The sequence below is a fragment of the Fukomys damarensis genome, unplaced genomic scaffold, assembly GCF_012274545.1.
Source record: "Fukomys damarensis isolate Sample0158 unplaced genomic scaffold, DMR_v1.0_HiC HiC_scaffold_31, whole genome shotgun sequence".
NCBI classification, from domain to species: Eukaryota; Metazoa; Chordata; class Mammalia; order Rodentia; family Bathyergidae; genus Fukomys; species Fukomys damarensis.
This window is the reverse complement of record NW_022900943.1, coordinates 28,737,566-28,757,088: the sequence shown is the minus strand read 5'-3', so window position 1 is coordinate 28,757,088 and position 19,523 is coordinate 28,737,566. Positions and strand designations below refer to the sequence as shown.

At 43.1% G+C, this 19,523-nt stretch overlaps 1 protein-coding gene across 1 annotated transcript in view; it reads left to right on the top strand.

The window, feature by feature from the left end:
- Tle1 (TLE family member 1, transcriptional corepressor) overlaps positions 1-19,523 on the top strand; it is a gene marked incomplete at its 5' end in the record, with an annotated part of 87,027 nt that overhangs the window by 42,513 nt on the left and 24,991 nt on the right. The window contains 6 exons of the mRNA XM_033757704.1: positions 30-46; positions 13,210-13,326; positions 15,984-16,037; positions 16,782-16,934; positions 18,243-18,387; positions 19,363-19,522. Of these exons, the coding sequence (XP_033613595.1) occupies positions 30-46; positions 13,210-13,326; positions 15,984-16,037; positions 16,782-16,934; positions 18,243-18,387; positions 19,363-19,522 (646 nt within the window). The remainder of the gene's footprint in view (positions 1-29; positions 47-13,209; positions 13,327-15,983; positions 16,038-16,781; positions 16,935-18,242; positions 18,388-19,362; position 19,523) is intronic.

Here is a 19,523-nt window from a genome sequence, read left to right as displayed (position 1 = left end):
TGTGCGTTTCTTGGTAACCTCGGGAGCAGACAGAGAGCCTGGCACAGTAAGTACCCCCGCACCTGACACACAAACACAGCCCCACGGTTCTTCCCCATGCAGCCCTGCCTTACGTACATGGGCACAGACAGACGCACATGCTCCCCCTGTCTCTTTCAGTAACCTGGCTTTCTCCTTTTCCTTTTTCTTGTGTAAGGTTATTTATTTATTTATTTATTTATTTTGATATATGATAGCTTCCCCTCTTTTTAAAAAAAATTTTTTTTGTTAGATAAGAGGGGTATGATTTGGAGTTGAGGCTGTTTGCTGTAATTACTCACTCACCTGGAAATACACTTTTATCTAGATCCCAGGCCCACTTTAAAAATGTTTATTGTTGCATTCTGAGTCCTGGTTGCATGGAGTTTAAAACAACATTCATTTTTATCTTTATCTTATGATGGGTTTATAGATAAGAGCACAACTCTTTGTGGAATTGGGTGGTCTTGCGTTTACATTCAGTACCCTCTGGATGCATCTTAGTTGCTAGGTTTCTATATCTACTTTTCTTTGCATAATTGTTCTTTTATGTATTTGGTTTTTTTTTAAAGGCAGGATCTTGTTGTGTAGTCCACGCTGATCTTGACCTCAGTATGTAGCTCAGGCTGGCCTTGAACTTGACGTGTTCCTCCTGCCTTAGCCTCCCAAGTGCTGGGATCACAGCCATGTGCTACCATGCCCACTGCATAATTGTTCTTGGAGTGTGAATTTGGGCTTAGATTTATGTTAGGCCTTACACTGGCATACAAAAAAAAAATGCTTAAAGACAAAAAAAATTCATTGGACATTGCAATGTGCTTGTAGATTTCACCTTTTTACTTTCTAAACAATACCTATATTGTATGCTGTATGTTTGACTGTGCATAGATCTGCCAGGTAGCTGTGGGGACAGCTGTGTCCAAAATGCAACTCAAATACTGTGGAGCAAATAGAGGGTAAGAATTTAGTTCCTATTCAGCTAGAATATCATATAATTTTTGCCTCTTCTCCTTTGTTTCTGAACATAGCAATATTTTGACCATATTTAACATGGGGGAAAATGGGACCTTGAACTTTTAATGATAACCTCTGTGTGTGTGTGTGTGTGTGTGTGTGTGTGTGAACCAAGGGCCTTACATGTGCTAGACAATGTTCTACCACAGAGCTGAGCCTTCCCCCCTCCCATTTTGGTACCTTCTTTTCTTAGGACTTTAGGGGGAAGAGACATAAGTTTTTTTTTAGTTTGAGAGTTTCCATCCCCCTCTCTTCTGTGTGGAGAGTAGCTACTTTGAAAATCTGTAAGACAGATACCAGTGTATTTTGTGTGTTGGGATGTGTCTGGAGGAGTGGGTAATGGCTAAAAGGAAACTTCTTGTGCTGTGAATTTTCTTTGCAAAATATTGAGGGCGAAAAGGGACACAACATTATGTCTAGGAAATAAAAGTGTGGAAATACTTTATACAAAGTACAAATGTAGTAAACTGGCCTTGCTTATGGGTGCAGTTTTTGTTTTCCTGGTTCATTGTCTTCACAGAACATCTTTTCTGCCATGTCCATTTAATACAGTATCGTATTAAAACCCTAACACACAGTGTTAAAGAAGGTGTGTGGGGAAGCCCTTCCTTCTTGCCTCCTTCATGCCTTTTGATTTATTGAAAGCTTTGGGACTTTACTTCTGATTTAGTATTTTCCTCCTTAGTACTACTGTGTCACCTTAAATGTCTATTCATTGGGTGCTCACTACATGTCAGGCAGTGTGGGACACACATGTAAAATTTGAGGTATGTAACAAGCGGCACAAGATTCCTCAGCCAAGGAGAGGTGACAAGAATATTAGAAGATATGTGACTAGAAAGTGAGCAAAAGTTGTGTAACGGCGGCACCACACATGATGTGTGGGCTCTGAAATACTGTGGGTGCGAATCAGTTTGATAGTTAAGCCAGAGGCATCTGTCATTTCTCTGTGCCAGCACTTCTGGTTGTACCTAGTAACCTTATTTGTTAAAAGGCTGAGAAACGTATGCAAGTACTTAGTTCATCAGGGGAGTGAGTGAGAGGTGACTGGAGGGAGGATGATGAGTTGTACACCTAAAGGGATACAGGACAGTTCCTGAATTTTAGGTGACTGTGATTGTTTCTAAGTCCCTATGTTACAGTTAGCAGTGAGTGAACTTTCTGGTAAAAAATGCAGTGGGTGAATTGTATTGCCCTATGTATAAAGTACAGTAATATAAAAGAAAAGGGTGACTTACATAATTACGGCTTGTATCCTTCTTCCTGCTAGATTTTTGACAAATTTTAAGGATCTGTTAATATTTTCAGAAATGCATGTATTGTTTTTACTGACTAATTATTGCAGCAGACTCTTGGGTAGTGATGATAATATAAAATGGGAAGACTACACTAATTGTAACGTGAACATTTAATTAAGTCTTCAAAGAGGAGTTAAGTTGTTCACTGTCCACATAAGTGGGATTTTGTTGCAATTACACAAAATTAAGTGGCTCTCAAAACAGTGTACAATTGAATATGAGCAGCAGTGAGTAATAAGATGGTGTATGCTATGGTTTGAATTGCTAAGTCTAGTTCTCTTTGGTAGATAAAGTCATGCAGTGGGGTTATGGGCTGTTGCCACAAGCCAATGGCTTTAAACTTTATGGCCTCAAGATCTTAACTGTTTCTTCCTCAGAATTAAAATTATTAGGGATCCCTAAGAAGTTGTTTCTCTTGGTTACGTACCTTTTACATTTACTGAATTAGAAAACTGTTGAAGGTGTCATTCAATGATAGAACTTTTATCATCCATGAACTCTGGGTATAATTCCAGTACCAAAAAAAAAAAAAAGGCATTTCAAAATCACTTGAATAAAGAGCTGTTTCGCTTTGTTAACATAAATGACATTATTAGTGAAAAATCATATTCCTAAAACAAAAGTTAGTGGGATGAATTGGCTCTTTTTTTTTAGATGGTGTGGGGATTGAACCCAAGACCATACACATACTGGATACACACTTTGCCTTCTTACCTTTTCTTGCCCTTAGTTCTGTATGAAACATATTAGAGTGTACCTCTCTTTACAAACTTAATTTTTTCTATAAATCTGGTTGCAGAATTTGTTCCACGATTCTGGTTGCAACTGTATTGCAAGTGTAGTACATAAATGCTTACAATTAGTACAGGGTACTTAGTACATACAGTACAAATAGTACATATATGCTTGCAGTTTGGTTGCAAACAGAATCATGGAAAGAATTAAGCTCGTGGGCTGAGGCACCACTGTGTTTAAATCAAGTACAAAAAAATTAGATAATTCTGTAGATCCAAAGGTAACATAGATGTCTGCGGAGGTATAGCTGTGAGCCTAAAGCTGGTTCGTAGGTACTTCATATTTATTCTTAATGACAGAATTACTCAGTTTTCTAGTTTGAGCTTTTATGGCAGGAAAACAAATGAGCCTTAATATAAGCAATCTGTTTTAATGTGAAACCTGGAAAACAAAAGCAGTAAGAATGGAATAAAAACAACTTAAGTTGTTGTTTCTGAAAGGGGTGAATACAAAACTTTTTAGTGACTTACTGTTTATTTGGTTTTTAAATTTGATTTTTCTAATTTTCGATCTTTGTTTTTAAAATGTCTTATGTGAGTGCAGCTATTGAGCAGAGAAATAGGAAATGACTTCAGTAGTTTATATGCAGTAGTAATAATACAGAGTGGTAATAAAAACAGCCTTTAGATTATTTTGATCAAAAAATAACGAATTAAATTTTGTCTGAAGGAGCTATCATTTAAATAATCTTCTTGAAAGACTTGATTTAGAAAATTGATAGGGTTGCAAAGCTTTAAAAAATTATAGAACGTTGCATACAAATACTTTACTCATTTCACAAACATTTACTGAGCACTTAGCTGTATGCCAAGTGCTGCTTGAGGTAGCTCATATATTCGGTGCTGCTTTGCACTCACCTCTTTTAATGTCACATAAAAATACTGGTTGAATATAGTAATACTAAAATACCTAACCATGTGCTTGCTAATTGCAAAGGGAGAGGGTCTCTGGAGTGTGTGGGGGAGACTCCAGAACAGAGGACTTGCTAAAGTTGTGTACAGAGTGCTATGGGTTGCTGTTCTTTTGCACAGTGAAAAAACTTAAAAAGGGTTCCTGATCCAGAAGTCTCAAGCATCACTCACCTACGTTACCTGTCATAGGACTCAGCCCATCGTTTTATGAACGAGACAGCAGTGTCCTCAAAGACCAAGGGCTTCTGGTGAAATAGTGACTTAGATAACAGAGTTGTGAGATGATGTTTGAGGGAGCATTTTGTCGCTCTCTGACTACTAAAATCATCAGTGTCCATATTTTGAACTTACTTAAAGGTAGTTAGGGTTTCATTGCTTTATTTAATAGAAGATGAATTTTTTTTTTTTTTAATTACATCTTCTTGACAGAGGTAGGACCAGCTCTAAATTCAGGTCTACCCATTGCTTTATTTTTTTCTCAGAATGACACTAAATGTTATAGAGCACAAACAGATTAAGATTTGCTTTGCTTTGAGGGTACCATGGTCTCTTTCTGGAGAAATTTGGGCACATGCAACATTGCTGGGTGGTAGAAAGAACCTGAGTTGGACAAAGGCAGCTCTGGGTGGGATTCTGGCTGCATGGTCAAGACTTTCCAGTGGGGTGAGAATGGGGTGACCTCACGGAGAGAGCATTAGGTGACCTCAAGAGGGGAGGCACCTGGCAGAGCAGATGCCTTAGGAATTTCTGTGCAGAGTAGCAGACAGTAAATATATTATTAGTTACTCTCAGCCCGGTCACTTGTGATGTCTTCCTTGTAAAACACAAACTGCATCAGGCAATTATGTAAGTGACTAGCCACAGGCCACACAAGCCACTAGGATCATTCTAAAGGTGTGAATGCCAGGAAGCGGTTCCTTGCTCATCCTGACTTAATCCTTTCTGTAACACTTAGTGCTGTCAAAGACAACCAGGGATGAGCAAGGTCGGTCTCACCTAAATATGAGTTAATCTTGACCTGATATGCGAGAAATGACCTGAAAATGAAGGCTAACACTGAGATGAGTCATTGAAAATTTTAGAATTTAAGTAAGGTGGAAAATACATAAGTGTTCTTTAGCAGTTGCCTCTGCAGATTTCCTTTTTGGCAGAATTTAAAACAGTGTATTTAAAAAACTAGGAATTCTTTGTGGAAACGTGTGTCACTACTGTGAACCTCAAAGGAAAGGCCAGGTGATTTCCAGACTGGGGGGTAATCTCACTTGTACAGCATGGAGACGCCTGTTTACTGTGGCCACAGCTAGTCACCAAGGAGATGCTGCGGCTGTGTGCGACTGGAAAACATCCCTGTTCTCTCACTATGACTACAGTGAAAAGAAGCATCTTATGCTTCAACGAAGCAGCAGAACTGGGAGAAAGCAGGATTTACTCCCAGCCATCTTAGCCTTCAGTTTATGTTCTATAATTAGAGACCTCCATGCCCATCATCTCTCCCCCTTTTGACCTCATCATCTTTATCATCCTCTCTAGAAAATAGGCAGGGAACTTGGCATCTCCATCTTTGAAATGAGATGCGGACAGAAGTACTCTCATACCCAAATGACTGAAGTCCTAATCTGATGCTTTCTAGTTTTAAGGCCTTTTTTTGTGTTAGAAAGTATAGATTGTGAGTTTTGTTTACCTGACAATCTTGGAACCCAATGTGTTTCAGATTTCCGAGTTTTTCAGATTTGGGAATATTAGCATGGACTTTATTAATTGAGCAACCCTAATCCAGAAATCCAAAATCTAAAATGCTCTGAAGTTCAAGCCTGCAGTCATAAAGTTTCAGATTTCAGAGCTTTGTGGGTCTTGGATTCCTGGACTAGGGGTGCTCAGTCTGAAACTCGTCAGAGGCTAGAAAGCTAAGAAGCACAGAAGCACCCTGGTAGCTCTTGGCATGCATTAAAAAAGTGTTTAGCAGAGGTTGGGTTGTGACCCAATCCTGAGTTGGGGAGCGATGGTATCATGAGGTCATTTAAAACTATTTTTAAATAATTATATTTATTGGCTGCCTAGAGTTAATTTATTTTGTTTTGCTTTACCTGGAATAGGTTGAAGGGCAAGATGGAGTGAAGAGGTAGTGTGTGTTTAATGTGCTGTCCAGCCCCACCTTCACTGGCTGCTGCATTCATTGTCCCTGCAGGGCCATGCTGCACCTGCTGAGTCCTCCCAGCCAAACCACCCACCTGCCTTTTACAGCGCCAAGTTCCTAGGTCAAGTGCTCCTGCACTTCAGCTCTTCCCCATATTTTGCGCGCAAGCTACAAAATGTGTACTCTTCAGACTCCCTGCACGGCTGTGCCTCTGAGATGTTGTGCTTGCCACGTGGACACACTTTCTGATTTCTCTATGTTGCTGACAAGCAGGGATTCCATTAATCTTTGGGCTAAAAGTGAATTAGCTAAAATGTCAGACAGAATTCACGAATGACCAGTTGGACCGCAGCAAAAAGTACAGTATAGGGTGATGGCTTAATTGGTACCAGGTGTAGACAGAGAAGGCACACAGATGTGACGGGGAGCATCGTTACCTAATTGTTTTAATGTTCACAGAGAAGTTAATCGTCAGTGTAGGGTGTGCTAGCAAATTAGGTTCCCACTGCCGCAGTGTAACCGAAGATAAATGAGGTGTCAGGAGTTTCCAATCTGTACCTCTGACACAAACACTTTTCCTGCGGGGAAGAGAAAGTTCCCAAGGGGAATCAGCATGACAGCTAACGAAATCCATTTGAATAATGTGCATTGTTTTCCCATTAGGGAAACCTGTCTAGCTTTTGCTGTATCCATGAGTTGGTTTTCTGTTCAGATTTGCATCTGGTGGTTTCCTTCAGGGTTAAATATGTTGGCAGAAGAGTTGTTGGAGGTCTGGATAATCTTGAAGACTTCTGTGATGAGTGTTGAGTATTAACAGTGAAACATCTTACCAAACTTTCTTTCAGTCTCTCAGTCCCCTCTAGAATTTTCTCAGTAGATGTCAGCAGCCATGATTCTTTTTTGGTACCGGGAATTGAACTCGACCTTGTGTTTGCGAGGCAGGTGCCACTGAGCTAAATCCCCGGCCCCAGCCATGACTCTTGAAGTGCTAAAAGAAAAGTGCAATTCTTGGAATCAGTCCATAAAGATTGGTCTCTCTCCACATTGAAGGCTCTGGGTCTTTGGTTCCTTACTCCTGAGTGGGTGTTCAGAAGACGGGAAAGGGTGTGAGGTTGTCCTGAGTGGTCGTGATAAAGGAATCATGCAGTTGGGATATTAAGTGTTTAAGCAGAAGAGTCTGCTGGGTGCTCTGTGTGATCAGTACTCTTACGCTTGTTCTGTTCATTTCTTAGATGCAGGTGTAGCTGTGTAATTGCACTGGGATGTTACTGTTTTAAGACAATACATTGGCTTCTCCTACCCACTATCCAGACACTTTGCCCACTCTCTAGCTAACTTGGCACCCATCATAGTGCAGTGGGGAAAGGTCCTGGTTTGTGTTTCACACTAGGGAACTCTGCTGTGCTCTGAATCCTCGGAGGGAGAATACACAAGTTCTCTTGCTGGAAGATCAGCTTACTTTTCTTCTGACTAGCCCTCCTGCCCCTTGGTATAGTGGTTCTGTTCTGTTGTCACTCTTAGTGAAGTTAGATGTGATTTTTATAAAGCATCCAACAGTTGGGGTGTTACCTCGAAGACACCTACTGAAGTTTGATATTCTCAAAGATTGCCAGGTTTGCCTAAGATGGAGTGGTCTTGCTGGTTGTGGAGTATGCCTCCTTCATTGTCACACTGACGGGATCATCTGTCTCCTGGAGTCTCTCCTGTAAATGGAGAGAGCCAAGCCAGCCGTGCCTGCTTTAGGGACACTTTCTGCTTTCTGTCTCTAGTACCGAACTTTTTTTTTTTTTTTTTTTTTTTTTTTTTACAGGGGATGTGTGACCAACTTCATCTTTCTAAAACCTGACTCCAGGCATGCATATCTTACAAACCTTCAAAGCCTCTCACTGCTTCCTGAATTAAATACCAATTCTTAATTTTAATGATTCTGCATAGGGAACAGAATTTTCCATCTGGCTTGGGTGTGTAGGGGGGAATGGTGGAAAAGGTGGCTGGCAGGGTGAACTGGGGTCCCTCTGGACCCATCCTGAGCTATCAAATTCTTACTCTCTAAAGTCCATTTTAAATCCTAATTCTTTTTTATAAAATCTTTTTTAGCTTCTCCAAAAAGGTGCAGTCTTTTTCTGTGATCATTCAGAACACTGTACTTCTAAAAGCACCCAAATTCCATATAAACGCCCATCCTCGATAATAATAATCACGGGGGCCAGGGATGTAGCTCAGTGGTGCTGCACCTGCCTGGCAAGTGCAGGGTCCTGAGTTCAATCCTCAGCATGGGAAAAACAATAATAACAATAATAATAAACATATCATTGTTATTACGTGACAGACACTGTCCTAAGTCCTTTACATTTATTAACTTAATTCTCATAACCACCCTATGAGATGGGTACTACTGTTATCCCATTGTACAGATGAGGAAGCTAAGGCACAGAAAAGTTGGGTGACTTCCCAAGAACGTGGAGCTAAGACATGAGAGAGCTGGGCTGTGAACTGAGGCAGGGTGGCTTTTCAGAGTGCATTCACTCTGAGTTCTTCTCAACATTGTACAAATTCTAGAGTACAGTCTATGCAAATTCACATGGAATAAATAAACAAGCAATGGAGGAAATGAGGAGCAGAGTAGTCAGAGTTATCCATGCACAAAGAGGGAAGAGCTTACCCCAGAACAGAGGTGGAACTGAGGATGAAGAAAGAAGTGGGCCTAAATATCTTTCTAAACTGGTATGTCACTGAAAGAAGTGGATCTATTTTTTTGGGGGGCGGGGGTTGAGACAGGGTCTCACTATGTATTGGAGACTGACCTGGAACTCACTATGTAGCCCAGGCTGGTCTCGAACTCATAGCAGTCCTCCTGTCTCAGCCTCCCGAGTGCTGGGATTACAGGCATGCGCCACCACACCCGGCCTGAACATTCTTGAAGAGTCTTTTAACCCTGTTTTTGTGACTTGTCAGATATGCCTCTCCCTTTACCATTTTACTTGGCTTTGGATTCTTAAGCACGTGTAACACATAAGGTGTAGAAATCATTATGGTTTTTAGAATTTTAGATTGTTTTGAAAACTTTTCAAGTCTTCATTTGCTCAGGTTTGTAATTTTAAGTTTCTGTAGAAAACATAAGGTAAATAAGATGATTTTATTTATTTCTTAGCAAATCTTTAAAACAAAGGAAAACTTACATAAAGTCTGGAAATCCCAGCCTGAGGACATTTGTAATCAAAGTCTGCCTAGCATTTACAGTGTAGGAAAAATCCTGGCAGATCCTTAATTTTACCAGCTGCAAAGTGAAATAAAACACTGAGTTTCTTAGCTAGGATGAGCGTCTATAAGTCAGTATGGCAACACTGATTCTCATATTCATCAAACTCTGATTCATGGTTTAAATATATATTTGGCAGATAAGTATTTGTAAAAACAATTCTGCTTGTTGAATGCTGTGTTGCAGATTGGAGCCTGGGAAGAGCTGTCTGTGGCGGCAGCTTGGTCTGTAGAGCTGTCATCTTTGGGGCCTGGTGTCACAGGGAGCCAGTGCTGGGTGTGGTAGGACAGCTTGTGGCTTTTTCCCGAGGCCCTAGTCAGTGTAGCGTTCAGGAGCAGAGAGCCAAGCATCTCAGACTACTTTGATTTTATTATTATTGCTGTTAGGATTACTATTACAGACTTGCTGTGTTGCCCAGACTGGGCAGTTCATTTTAAAGTACGCTTCAGGTTTTCCCAATTCTGTTTGGTGTGGTCGGCTTATAATCAGATGAAGGACTCTGAGTGGTCGGAGGGAAGATCAGAGAGAACCGTGCGGTAGACGTTATTACGTCACATGAAAATGTTCATCGTTTACAGAGCTTGTGTGGGTGAGTGATTTGTAATTCGGTACAGGCATTCTGTGTATAGAAACAGCTTACAAATCACCCTTCTGAAAGGGACTTTGACGTATCGTTGTCCTATGTGTGTATTTGTGCGAGGGACGGACCGAGGCCTTGTCTTTGCCAGGCCAGCAGTCTACCAGTGAGCCACATCCTCAGCCTTAGGAAGAGCTTGCTGACGCTAGGCCGACTCCCCTGCTCCCTGGACACCCCAGTAAATCCAGGGGATTTTCGAAAGATACATCTTCAGGGTTGTTTTGGCTTCTTTCTGAGTTTGAGAGTTGTCTTCTGCATTTGGAATGATCTCTTTTTAAACGTTTGTTATGTAATATGGACTATGATATTCTGTAACATCGGAGCATAAATGTTGAAGGAGTAAAGGATGTTCCCTCAATACTCAGTTTTATCTTTCAGTTCTCAAGAAATATGAAAGTGGCTCATAACAACTTATCAAGATGACTACTGCCCACCCCAGCCATGAGGTACAAGCAGCCAGTTCATGAGGGCAAAATACTTTTGGTGTCTCGAGACATGTAGTAATACCTGCAGAGTCACTTCAGATTTCTAACAGCAAGTGGAACCGCAGTGATGAGGTCCCCAGCAGTACCTAAAACACCAGAACGGTTGCTGCTGCTGTCAGCACCGCTCACTAGGTTGGAGCCGTTTGCTCGTGTGAAGAACAAGCAAAGCTGGTGCTCAGGCTGAGACGGTCGCTCAGTCACACAAGTAGAGCCTGGGCTACTGGGACAAGGTAGGAGGGTGGGGCCTCCTTGATGAAGCAGCCTTGAAGTGGACAGCCCGCCCAGGACTGGTGTGTCTGTTCGGGGTGTGTGCAGGGCCTCCCCAGCCCACCCTCTCAGCTGCCGTGTTGTGAATTACTTTCACAGCATCAGTGGTGTGAAGAGAGGTCTCGTCACTTGCTGAAGTTTGCCAGTTGAATGGGCCCAGTTTGCAGATAAGCAGGGGTGCTAATTACTAGCCCAGTCCAAATTTAGAGGAACTTTCAGAGCTTTTCAAAACCCATTCAGTGCAGGCCTCACTCGAGCTGCTCAAGGGGAAACACAGTAGTAACTTCGAGCTCGTGGAACCAGAGACATCAAAGTCAGCTTCTGAGGTCTGCAGAAATATTTGGTATTGTTCCTAACAGAAGTATGGTTTACTTTTACATTCACAATTCCACTGAACATCATTTGGAAAATGAGACTAAAAAATGGTGTGGGAATGGCTGAGTAGTTTGGAAGCCCAGTGCTAATTACACAGGGGAGCTTTGAAGACAGCCCTATGGAGAGACTTTAAAAATGGCCAGCAGAAGCCAGCCATGTGTGGTGCACTCTGGGAGGCTGAAGCAGGAGTGTCCCAAGTTTGAACCCAGCCTGGGCAATTTGGGAACTTAGTGAGACCTCACAAAAAAAAAAGGGCTGGGGTATGTATCTCACTGTGAAGCCCCTTGGTTCAGTCCTCAGTACTGGGAACGGGGGAAGCCAGCTGATCCGGACCCCGAGCCAGGTTTTGCTGGGCACTTGTGCAGATGTAACGCTCTGCAAGAGACAGCCCTGCCCCTGATGCATCTGCTGAGAACTGGACAGATGTATAAACACACTTTTCCTAGTGCTGGTTAGCACTTTACAGGAGTTGTGTTAAATCTCCTTTATATCCTTTGTCAGGCTGTGAGGCTGAGTTAGAGGGGTTAGTTGTTAGCAGACTTTTATTGAGGTAATTAATTCAGGGACCCAGCCAGCTCACCTTTCAGCCCAAGCCACTGTGGTAAAGACATGACTTTGAGCTTCTCATATTGAGTTGCGTGAGTCCCTCCACCTTCTTTTATCTAAGCCTCCTGGCATTTGTGTAGCTTGAATAGTCAGGAATAAAGGATTTCAGCCGGCTTTAGAGTGTTAGCCCCTGAAGTGGGCCAAGAGGCTTTGGGTTGCCTTCTGGTCCCCAGTTTTGATTTCCTCCTGCCTGTACTTGAGCCGGGAGCACACTCCCTTGGTGGGTCGGTCTTCTTCCCAGGGGAGCTTTGAGAGCCAGTGGCTGGCTGGTCACTGGCTGGTGAGGAATGGAAATGCATGACCCTGAAAATGTGGCATGAAATACTTGGTCTGGGTACACTTTGCCTCGGATTTGATCTTACTTGAAGGATTCCTCTGCCACCCTCTATTTTAAATTACGACGACGGAGAAAAGTATCCTAAAAATTTGTTGGTCCCTGACATCTCCCTTTAGTTCTCTAACATCTTTTTTGAAATTGGGGTTATCTGGACTTTATGAAAGGAGGTTTTTGCGCAGCTCATTCAGCATTGTTCAAGGCAGTAACACATCAGTGAACAAATTGCCTCTTGCATATGCTAATCCCGCACTTAAAAGAACTCATTGTAACATGTTCTCATGCTTTAGCCTGGGGGAGATGGGAATTGAAGGGATGTCAGATCATGTCATGTGACCCCAAAATATCTAAAATGCCTGTTTTCTTTGGGTCAACAGTTCGCACTCAGCATATGCCAATGAAAGTATCCTGTGTGGTTTGTGGAAAAGATTAGTCCTTGTTCCTGCTTTTGTGTGGGGGAGCGGGTCTGGCTATTGAAGATTTGCTGGCTGATATTTCCCCTTTGGGTCTTAAATTTCAGTGCCATTGGCAAGCAACACCAAATCTTATTTTCAACAATAAAATAAAAGAATTCAAAAGTTTCTTCATTCTTGCTGTGGAAAATGTGATTTGCCTTTTAGCACACCATGCTGTTAATCCCACCTGCTTCCTTTGTGTCCTTTGAGAGTGGTACATAGTGACTCTTAGAGTTAGAGAATATGTCTAATAGAGCAATCTCAAGGTTGTTTAGAACCCGTTCATTTTCCTGACTAGGAAGTCGCAGTGAGAGAGAATAAAAACAATTCCACATTGAGACATCAAGTTCCCTTTTCCCCAGCGCTAAATAGAACAGGAGCATTTTGAGTGAGTAGAGCCTGAAGGATCCACTTGGATTTGGATGGTTACTGTTAAGTGTCAAGGTCCTGGTAAGTGCAGAAAGCCCTAGGAATGTTTGCCTTCAGAGTCAGTGGAGACAGATGACTTAATGAGATGAAAGGCTGGATGGGTATTGCTTGTTTAAAACAGTTCTCAGTGTACAAAGTGGCCTTGCTAGCAGTCTTTGATTATTACTGTTACTATTTTTCTTTGTCTTGCAGAGTAATTCCCTCTTGGTCCCAGACAGTCTAAGAGGTACTGATAAACGCAGAAATGGACCCGAATTTTCCAATGATATCAAAAAAAGGAAGGTGGATGATAAGGATTCCAGCCACTATGTAAGTAAATAAAAGATTTCGAGTAGATTTGTTTGTTTACTGCTCACCTTCTAACTCGTATTCAAGTATATTTTAATATCTCCATGATAATTCCACACCCCTTAATATAATACTAGAAAGGAGGTAGGTTCTTATGTTACGTAGGTTGTTCTTTCCCTTGAAGGCTCTAAATTATTCTTCTCTTTGGCTTAGTTTTCCATTTTAGACAATTATATGAAGGGCTATGAGAATGTGGAGCCAGCCGCATGGGTCCAGTGGCTACATGGAGTCCTACTTGTAGAAGGGCCCTGCTCTAGCACCTTGGAATCCCGGTTTTTGTTTTGTTTTGTTTTGTTGGGTACTGGGGATCAAGCTCGGGTCCTTGTGCTTGTGAGGCAGGCGGCGAAACCACTGAGCTGAATCCCCGGCCCCTGGAAATGAAAGCTCTGCATGTTCACTTTTTTCAGGGCCCTGCCAAATTAGTAATCACTCCTGCTCAAACAAGGTAAAAGTTATGGTGTTGTAGAACACCCTTTGGATGCTATGCTGATGTTCTGGTGAGACACCCAGGCTCTCACTAGTTTCAAGGTAGAGGTCATCGTCTTCTGCGGTGAGTCATAGTGAACTGGAAGAAACACAAGAGGCAGCTCGTTCTCACCCCACAGTTGAGCCCGCTTGACTGGTTGGTGGAGTGAGGGCTCAGATCCTGCTGAAACCGCATTTAGAGGAAACCAAGTCAGTCCAGATGCCTTTGGCTCTGGTCTTGGGGTCGTAAACCTTGTAGCCAGTATATAACCTGGAGCTCCCTCATGTATCTCTCAGTGTCTGTTTAGAGTGGAGTGGGTGGGTTCTGAAGAACAGCTAGGGCTAAAGTCTGAATTGTGCGATTCTGTTGCCTTTGGAGGAAGAAGTGTTCACTGTGCAGGCCGCGTAGGGTTCAGACACTGGGCCTTTGTCTCCCACTGGCCTGCTCCAGCTGATGCTGATGATAAGGGTGCATTTTGAGGACACCAGCTCAAGTTAGTCAGGCACTCCGTGAGCATGGATTAATTGATTTAATTCTGACTACAACCTGATGAGCTGGGTGCCATTATCTCCATTTTATACAGAAAGAAATGTATGTAGCCCGTAGCTTTTCAGTAATCTTCGAAGGTTCTGGTTAAAGAGAGAGCCTGGAGGTATTTTTGACTCCAAAAGCTGTGCTCTTAGTCACTATATTACTTTATATTAACTTATTTAACAATGATTGACCTAGGATCTGTAGGTTAGCGTGATGGTTTTATTACCTGCTTGTAATAGGTGCAGTATTTCTGATTGGATAGATGTTTGGGCGTGACATTATGTTGGAGAATTCTAGTGAATTGCATGGTACCTTTCTAACAGTAACTGAAGTAAATCTTGTAACACATGATTGAAGAAAATAAGTTTGGATCTCCCAAATGTAGTATGGGTATGGTAGTATGGGTATGGTTGGAAAAAAAATGTAAGACCTGAATTCAAAGTTGAGGGCTAAACTTTCTAACCTGAACTTGGAGCACAGAAGTTCACTGTGGCTAATAGGCAATATTTATCATCATCGTTTGTATCCTTCTAATTGACAGTGATGTCGGGATAAAGGATCTTTTCTTTTTTAACACCATAAACTAGGGTTCTACACCTTTTCAAGAACTATAGTCCCTTTTTTAATAGCCTTATCATGTTTCTCTTTTTTTTTTCTTTTTTTGGGGGTACCAGGGATCAGACTTGGGTCTTTGTGCTTTTGAAGCAGGCGGTGAAACCACTGAGCTAAATCCCTGGCCTTTATCATGTTTCTTTTCACTAGGCTATATAATAAGAACATAGATTTTTTTTTTTTCAGACTGTCCCATTCTTTGGCTAAGAGTGATCACATCATTAAATTGAACAGCTTTTCTAATTTTTTTTCCAAATATAGTACAGGCTTGGAGTTTCCTCTGATTAGCAAATTTTACAGCTCTACGAAGAGACAGTAAAAGCCCTATTACAGGATGGCAGTCGCTTCCAAATATTGCCACCCATCTTGTTTTCATCTCTAAAAACATCCCAAGCTGATTGCTTAAAGAGCTTTATTTTTGATGTGAGGTTAGATCTTTCGTCCCCCCATCCCCCCCCCAAAACTGGTAAGTAACCCCAAGGGAAAATGGTTTAAGTAAATTTGTTTTTATAATTATGCATTGTCTCTGAGTACCTGATTAGCTGGCTGTCTCCTTCAATTTGGTACATATAAAAGCAATGATATGAAATCGTGTAGTTAATTTGAAATCAAATGGAAAATCCTGAAATAACAGGCATATAGATTTCAGCTGGAAAGAGGGGATTTCAGATTAAAAAGAAGAGTCAGTCATTGCACACATTTATTGAGCCCTCATAGCGTAGCGGTTTTTGAAGCTTGCCATGTCCTGTGAACAGATTCTGACCCGACGGCTGGTTTGCTGCTGCAGCAGAACTCCCTCCTGGAGCTCTGTGTAGCTCCAGGTCCCTGGGAAGAGGGAAAGGCTGCACAGTGTCCATTGCAAGGACTGGCATTTGGGAAGCTCGCACCAGGTGTGTCCTGAGTGGTTTCATAGCTTTCCTGCTGCCCAGAACTGTAGGAAGAAATTTAGCTATACCCAAACCCATTCTTTGCCTTTACCAAACAGCATTAAAATTTCTTTTTACAGGACAGTGATGGTGACAAAAGTGATGACAACTTAGTTGTGGATGTTTCTAATGAGGTAATCATTCTTTTTAATGAAGTTTGTTTTCAGAATGACTTGAACAGTGTTGGGAGAAAAATACAATAGTAAATAAGTGAAATAGAGCCACAGAATTTTGGCCTTTTGGGTCTTTATGCAGTAAGAACTTTATAGTTGTTCATCAGCAATAATCTGACATAGTTGTCATTTCCTCTTTTAAAAAAACTGTGAGGTAGATTTTAGCTCATGGACGGGGCTGGCTCAGCATTCGCAAGGCCCTGAGTTCAGTCCCAGCACACCCCACTCCCTACTTCCGCCAAACATCTGTCTCCCTTGTCACTTTGGATTTTTAAGTTGAATGTCTGGTTCTTATTTCTTCCCACTGCCCTCTAGCAGAAGAACTTGGGCATTGTTTTCTTTATGGTAAGATTATGGTTGTGTTACAGATACCACCTTGTTCATTATAATGGCATTGCTAGATATGTCACACACCTCCAATCTGCAGGACTTTCAGTGTTCCTTAAAGATTTAGCTGGTGTGGTGGTGCATGCCTATGATCAAAGCACTCCGGGAGGTGAAGGCGGAAGGGCTGAAAGTTCAGCCCAGCTGGGCCAACTTAGGGAGTCTAGTCTCAAAATACAAAGTCAGAAGGGGGGTGGAGGGGTAGCTCAGTGAGAAGGCTCTGGGTTCAATCTCCAGTACTGCAAAAAAAGAAAAAAAAAAAGTGAAAAACTCTGTTCATTATAAGCTAAAGCATGGAAACTTTTGATTCTACTTGTTGAGGACCCTGCTTCCCCTCGTGCAAGTCCTGCCCATTCACCCCGGGAAAATGGAATTGACAAAAACCGCTTGCTGAAGAAGGACGCTTCTAGCAGCCCAGCATCCACAGCCTCCTCGGGAAGTTCCACCTCTTTGAAGTCCAAAGAAATGAGCTTGGTGAGTGGAGACCTGATGCCTCTCTGAGCAGTGTGTCTCTCTCTGGCCCACGGGAGCCCAAACTATGTGAAACTGAGATTGTAACAAGTGTTAAAAAGTGCAATTCTAGTGTTTGCTTCCATTCAGCAGTTCCTTGTTTTTGCAGTCATATCTTTCAGGCCATGGTTACAGGGGTGGCACAAGCTTCCGTGTTCCTTGCCTTTGTCTTAGAAGACATGTTCCCTGTGAAAAGCTCTGAGAAAGCTGCCAGTTGGCAAATACTAGTTCAGACCTCAACTGTTTGGGGAAGTTGTAATTTTGTTGAGCTGCCCGTTTATCTGGTGACGGACCATCCTGGCAGGGCATGTTATGAACCATGTGCAGGTATCAGAGAGCTCCTCAGGCTGGAAATGTGCACAGGAGGCCCAGGGAAGGCCAGGAACCAGTGTTGTTTGGGTGAACCAGGCCCCTTCTTGGAGTCATTTATTTATTCAACACACTTTGCTCTGTTACGCCTTACACAGTCTCTCTGGTATTATCGAGCATCACCCATGGGAAAGAAAGCCCAAGGAACTCACCAAGGCTAAGGCCCATCTGATCCACGGCTAGAAAGAGAGGGGGGTCTCCCCTTAGCCTGCGCTCTTTATCACACCATAGTGCTTCCTGGACTGTGTTTTAGTGGATAGGAAAGATGGAGAGGCAGAAGACGACACCCTGGTAGTGCTGCTCCTGTCTTGTGGTGCTGAGACCCTACTGCGTTCAGCTAGTGAGTGGGTGGTAACACTTACCTCCCAGAGCTCACCTTTAGGCAGGTATCTCAGCACACTGGCAAGGCTGGTTCTAGGGCTTATGCCTCTGACATGCTGCTTTGCTTCTCTTAGAACTGATGGCTCTGCTGTCCCCCTGCATTCATGTCAGTCCCAGGCCTACCTAAGGCAGGAGTGGAAACTCTGTCTCCCTCAGAGGCCCTCGGAGGCCAGGGTGTATGTTTCTGAGGGACTGGGAACCGTTCTCTGGGTGGTCATCATTCTGACTTGGCGCAGCCCCAAAATCCACAAGCCTGATGGAAAATTCTTTTTAAAATAAAATCTGCGGAGGAAGAAGTGTGATCATGTTCTGCGTCTCTAGCTCGAGTTTTAATTCTGGCAGGAAGAGGAAAGGTCAACATTTCTCACTCACAAGTTAATGCTGTCAACATTGTGTGTATTTATGAAAATTGGCTGAGGGAGTAGCTAGAAGGTGCCCAGTGTCCCAGCTGCTGTTGTGATAAATTGTGTAATATGGCTTGGATTAAAATTAATACTCATTTAATTTGTTTAATGATACCAGCATGAAAAAGCCAGTACGCCTGTTTTAAAATCCAGCACACCGACGCCTCGGAGCGACATGCCAACTCCGGGCACCAGCGCCACTCCAGGACTCCGTCCAGGCCTCGGCAAGCCTCCAGCCATGGAGCCCCTAGTCAACCAAGCGGGTACAGCGTCACTGATCGTCGTGTTGTGATTGTTCCTCCTTCCCTGGCTTGGTGTGCTTTCTGCTAATCTCATGGCACGATTTCCTCATGGCTCTGAAATGTGCTCGGGGCCACCCCCTTCCTGTCCCTGTAACAGGCACGGTGAAAGAGAGGTGTTTATCCTTGTGTTTCAGCAGCTGCACCCTGTGTTTTCTCCAACTGTTCTCATTCAGCTTTTCTTTTATTTCCAAAAATCCGAATCCTGGCACTTCAGTAGTTTCTGATAAGTATTCTGGACATAAGCTCCTTACCTGACTATCATTTTGTGTCTGACTTCTCCAATACTAACTGACATGGCTGCTTCTGTGGCCCGTGTGCATCTTGCCGCCTGTGGTTTGCGGGTTTTCTGTCGGCACATCCCTCAGGAATTGGCAGGCTCTCCTAAAGTAGGAATGGGGGGAGGTTTCACTGAGACTTGAGCCCATCAGTAAACACACTCATGACTTTCAACTTCAGCTTCCTAACTAGGCAAGGAAAGTAACACTGTGAGTCCAAAGCAAATAGGCACAGAAGACTCCTGCTAACCCTGATTCGGTTTACATAAATCTAGAATTTGGTTTTCATTTGGAATTGGTACCAGGGAGTGCCAAGTTCAGACTGAAGGAGAAATCTTGGATTTTATCAAGAAAGTCTTCTTTTGAGATTCAGTTAGGTAAACAGCGCCTGTGCCTTAGTTTGCCTTCTGTAAACGGAACAATAATACCAATCAGTTCCCGTGCCTTCCCAGTGCTGCTGCATACACCAGTGAGGAGATGTGTGGGTTGTGCTTCTTCTGGGGTCCTTCCTTTCTGTCCTGGAGAGGAGCTGTGCTCTGGGGGAGGATCCAGTGATCCCCCTCCCTTGGAACCCTTCCCTTCTTCCCCTTAACGCATGACACGACTGGGAGGGTTTGACTCTGGCTCCGGAGAGTCATCTGTGGTTTGTGTTTGTTTTCAGCAGCTGGTTTGCGGACACCCCTGGCGGTGCCTGGCCCGTACCCTGCGCCCTTCGGGATGGTGCCGCACGCTGGCATGAACGGCGAGCTGACCAGCCCCAGTGCCGCCTATGCCAGCTTGCACAACATGTCTCCGCAGATGAGCGCCGCTGCCGCCGCCGCC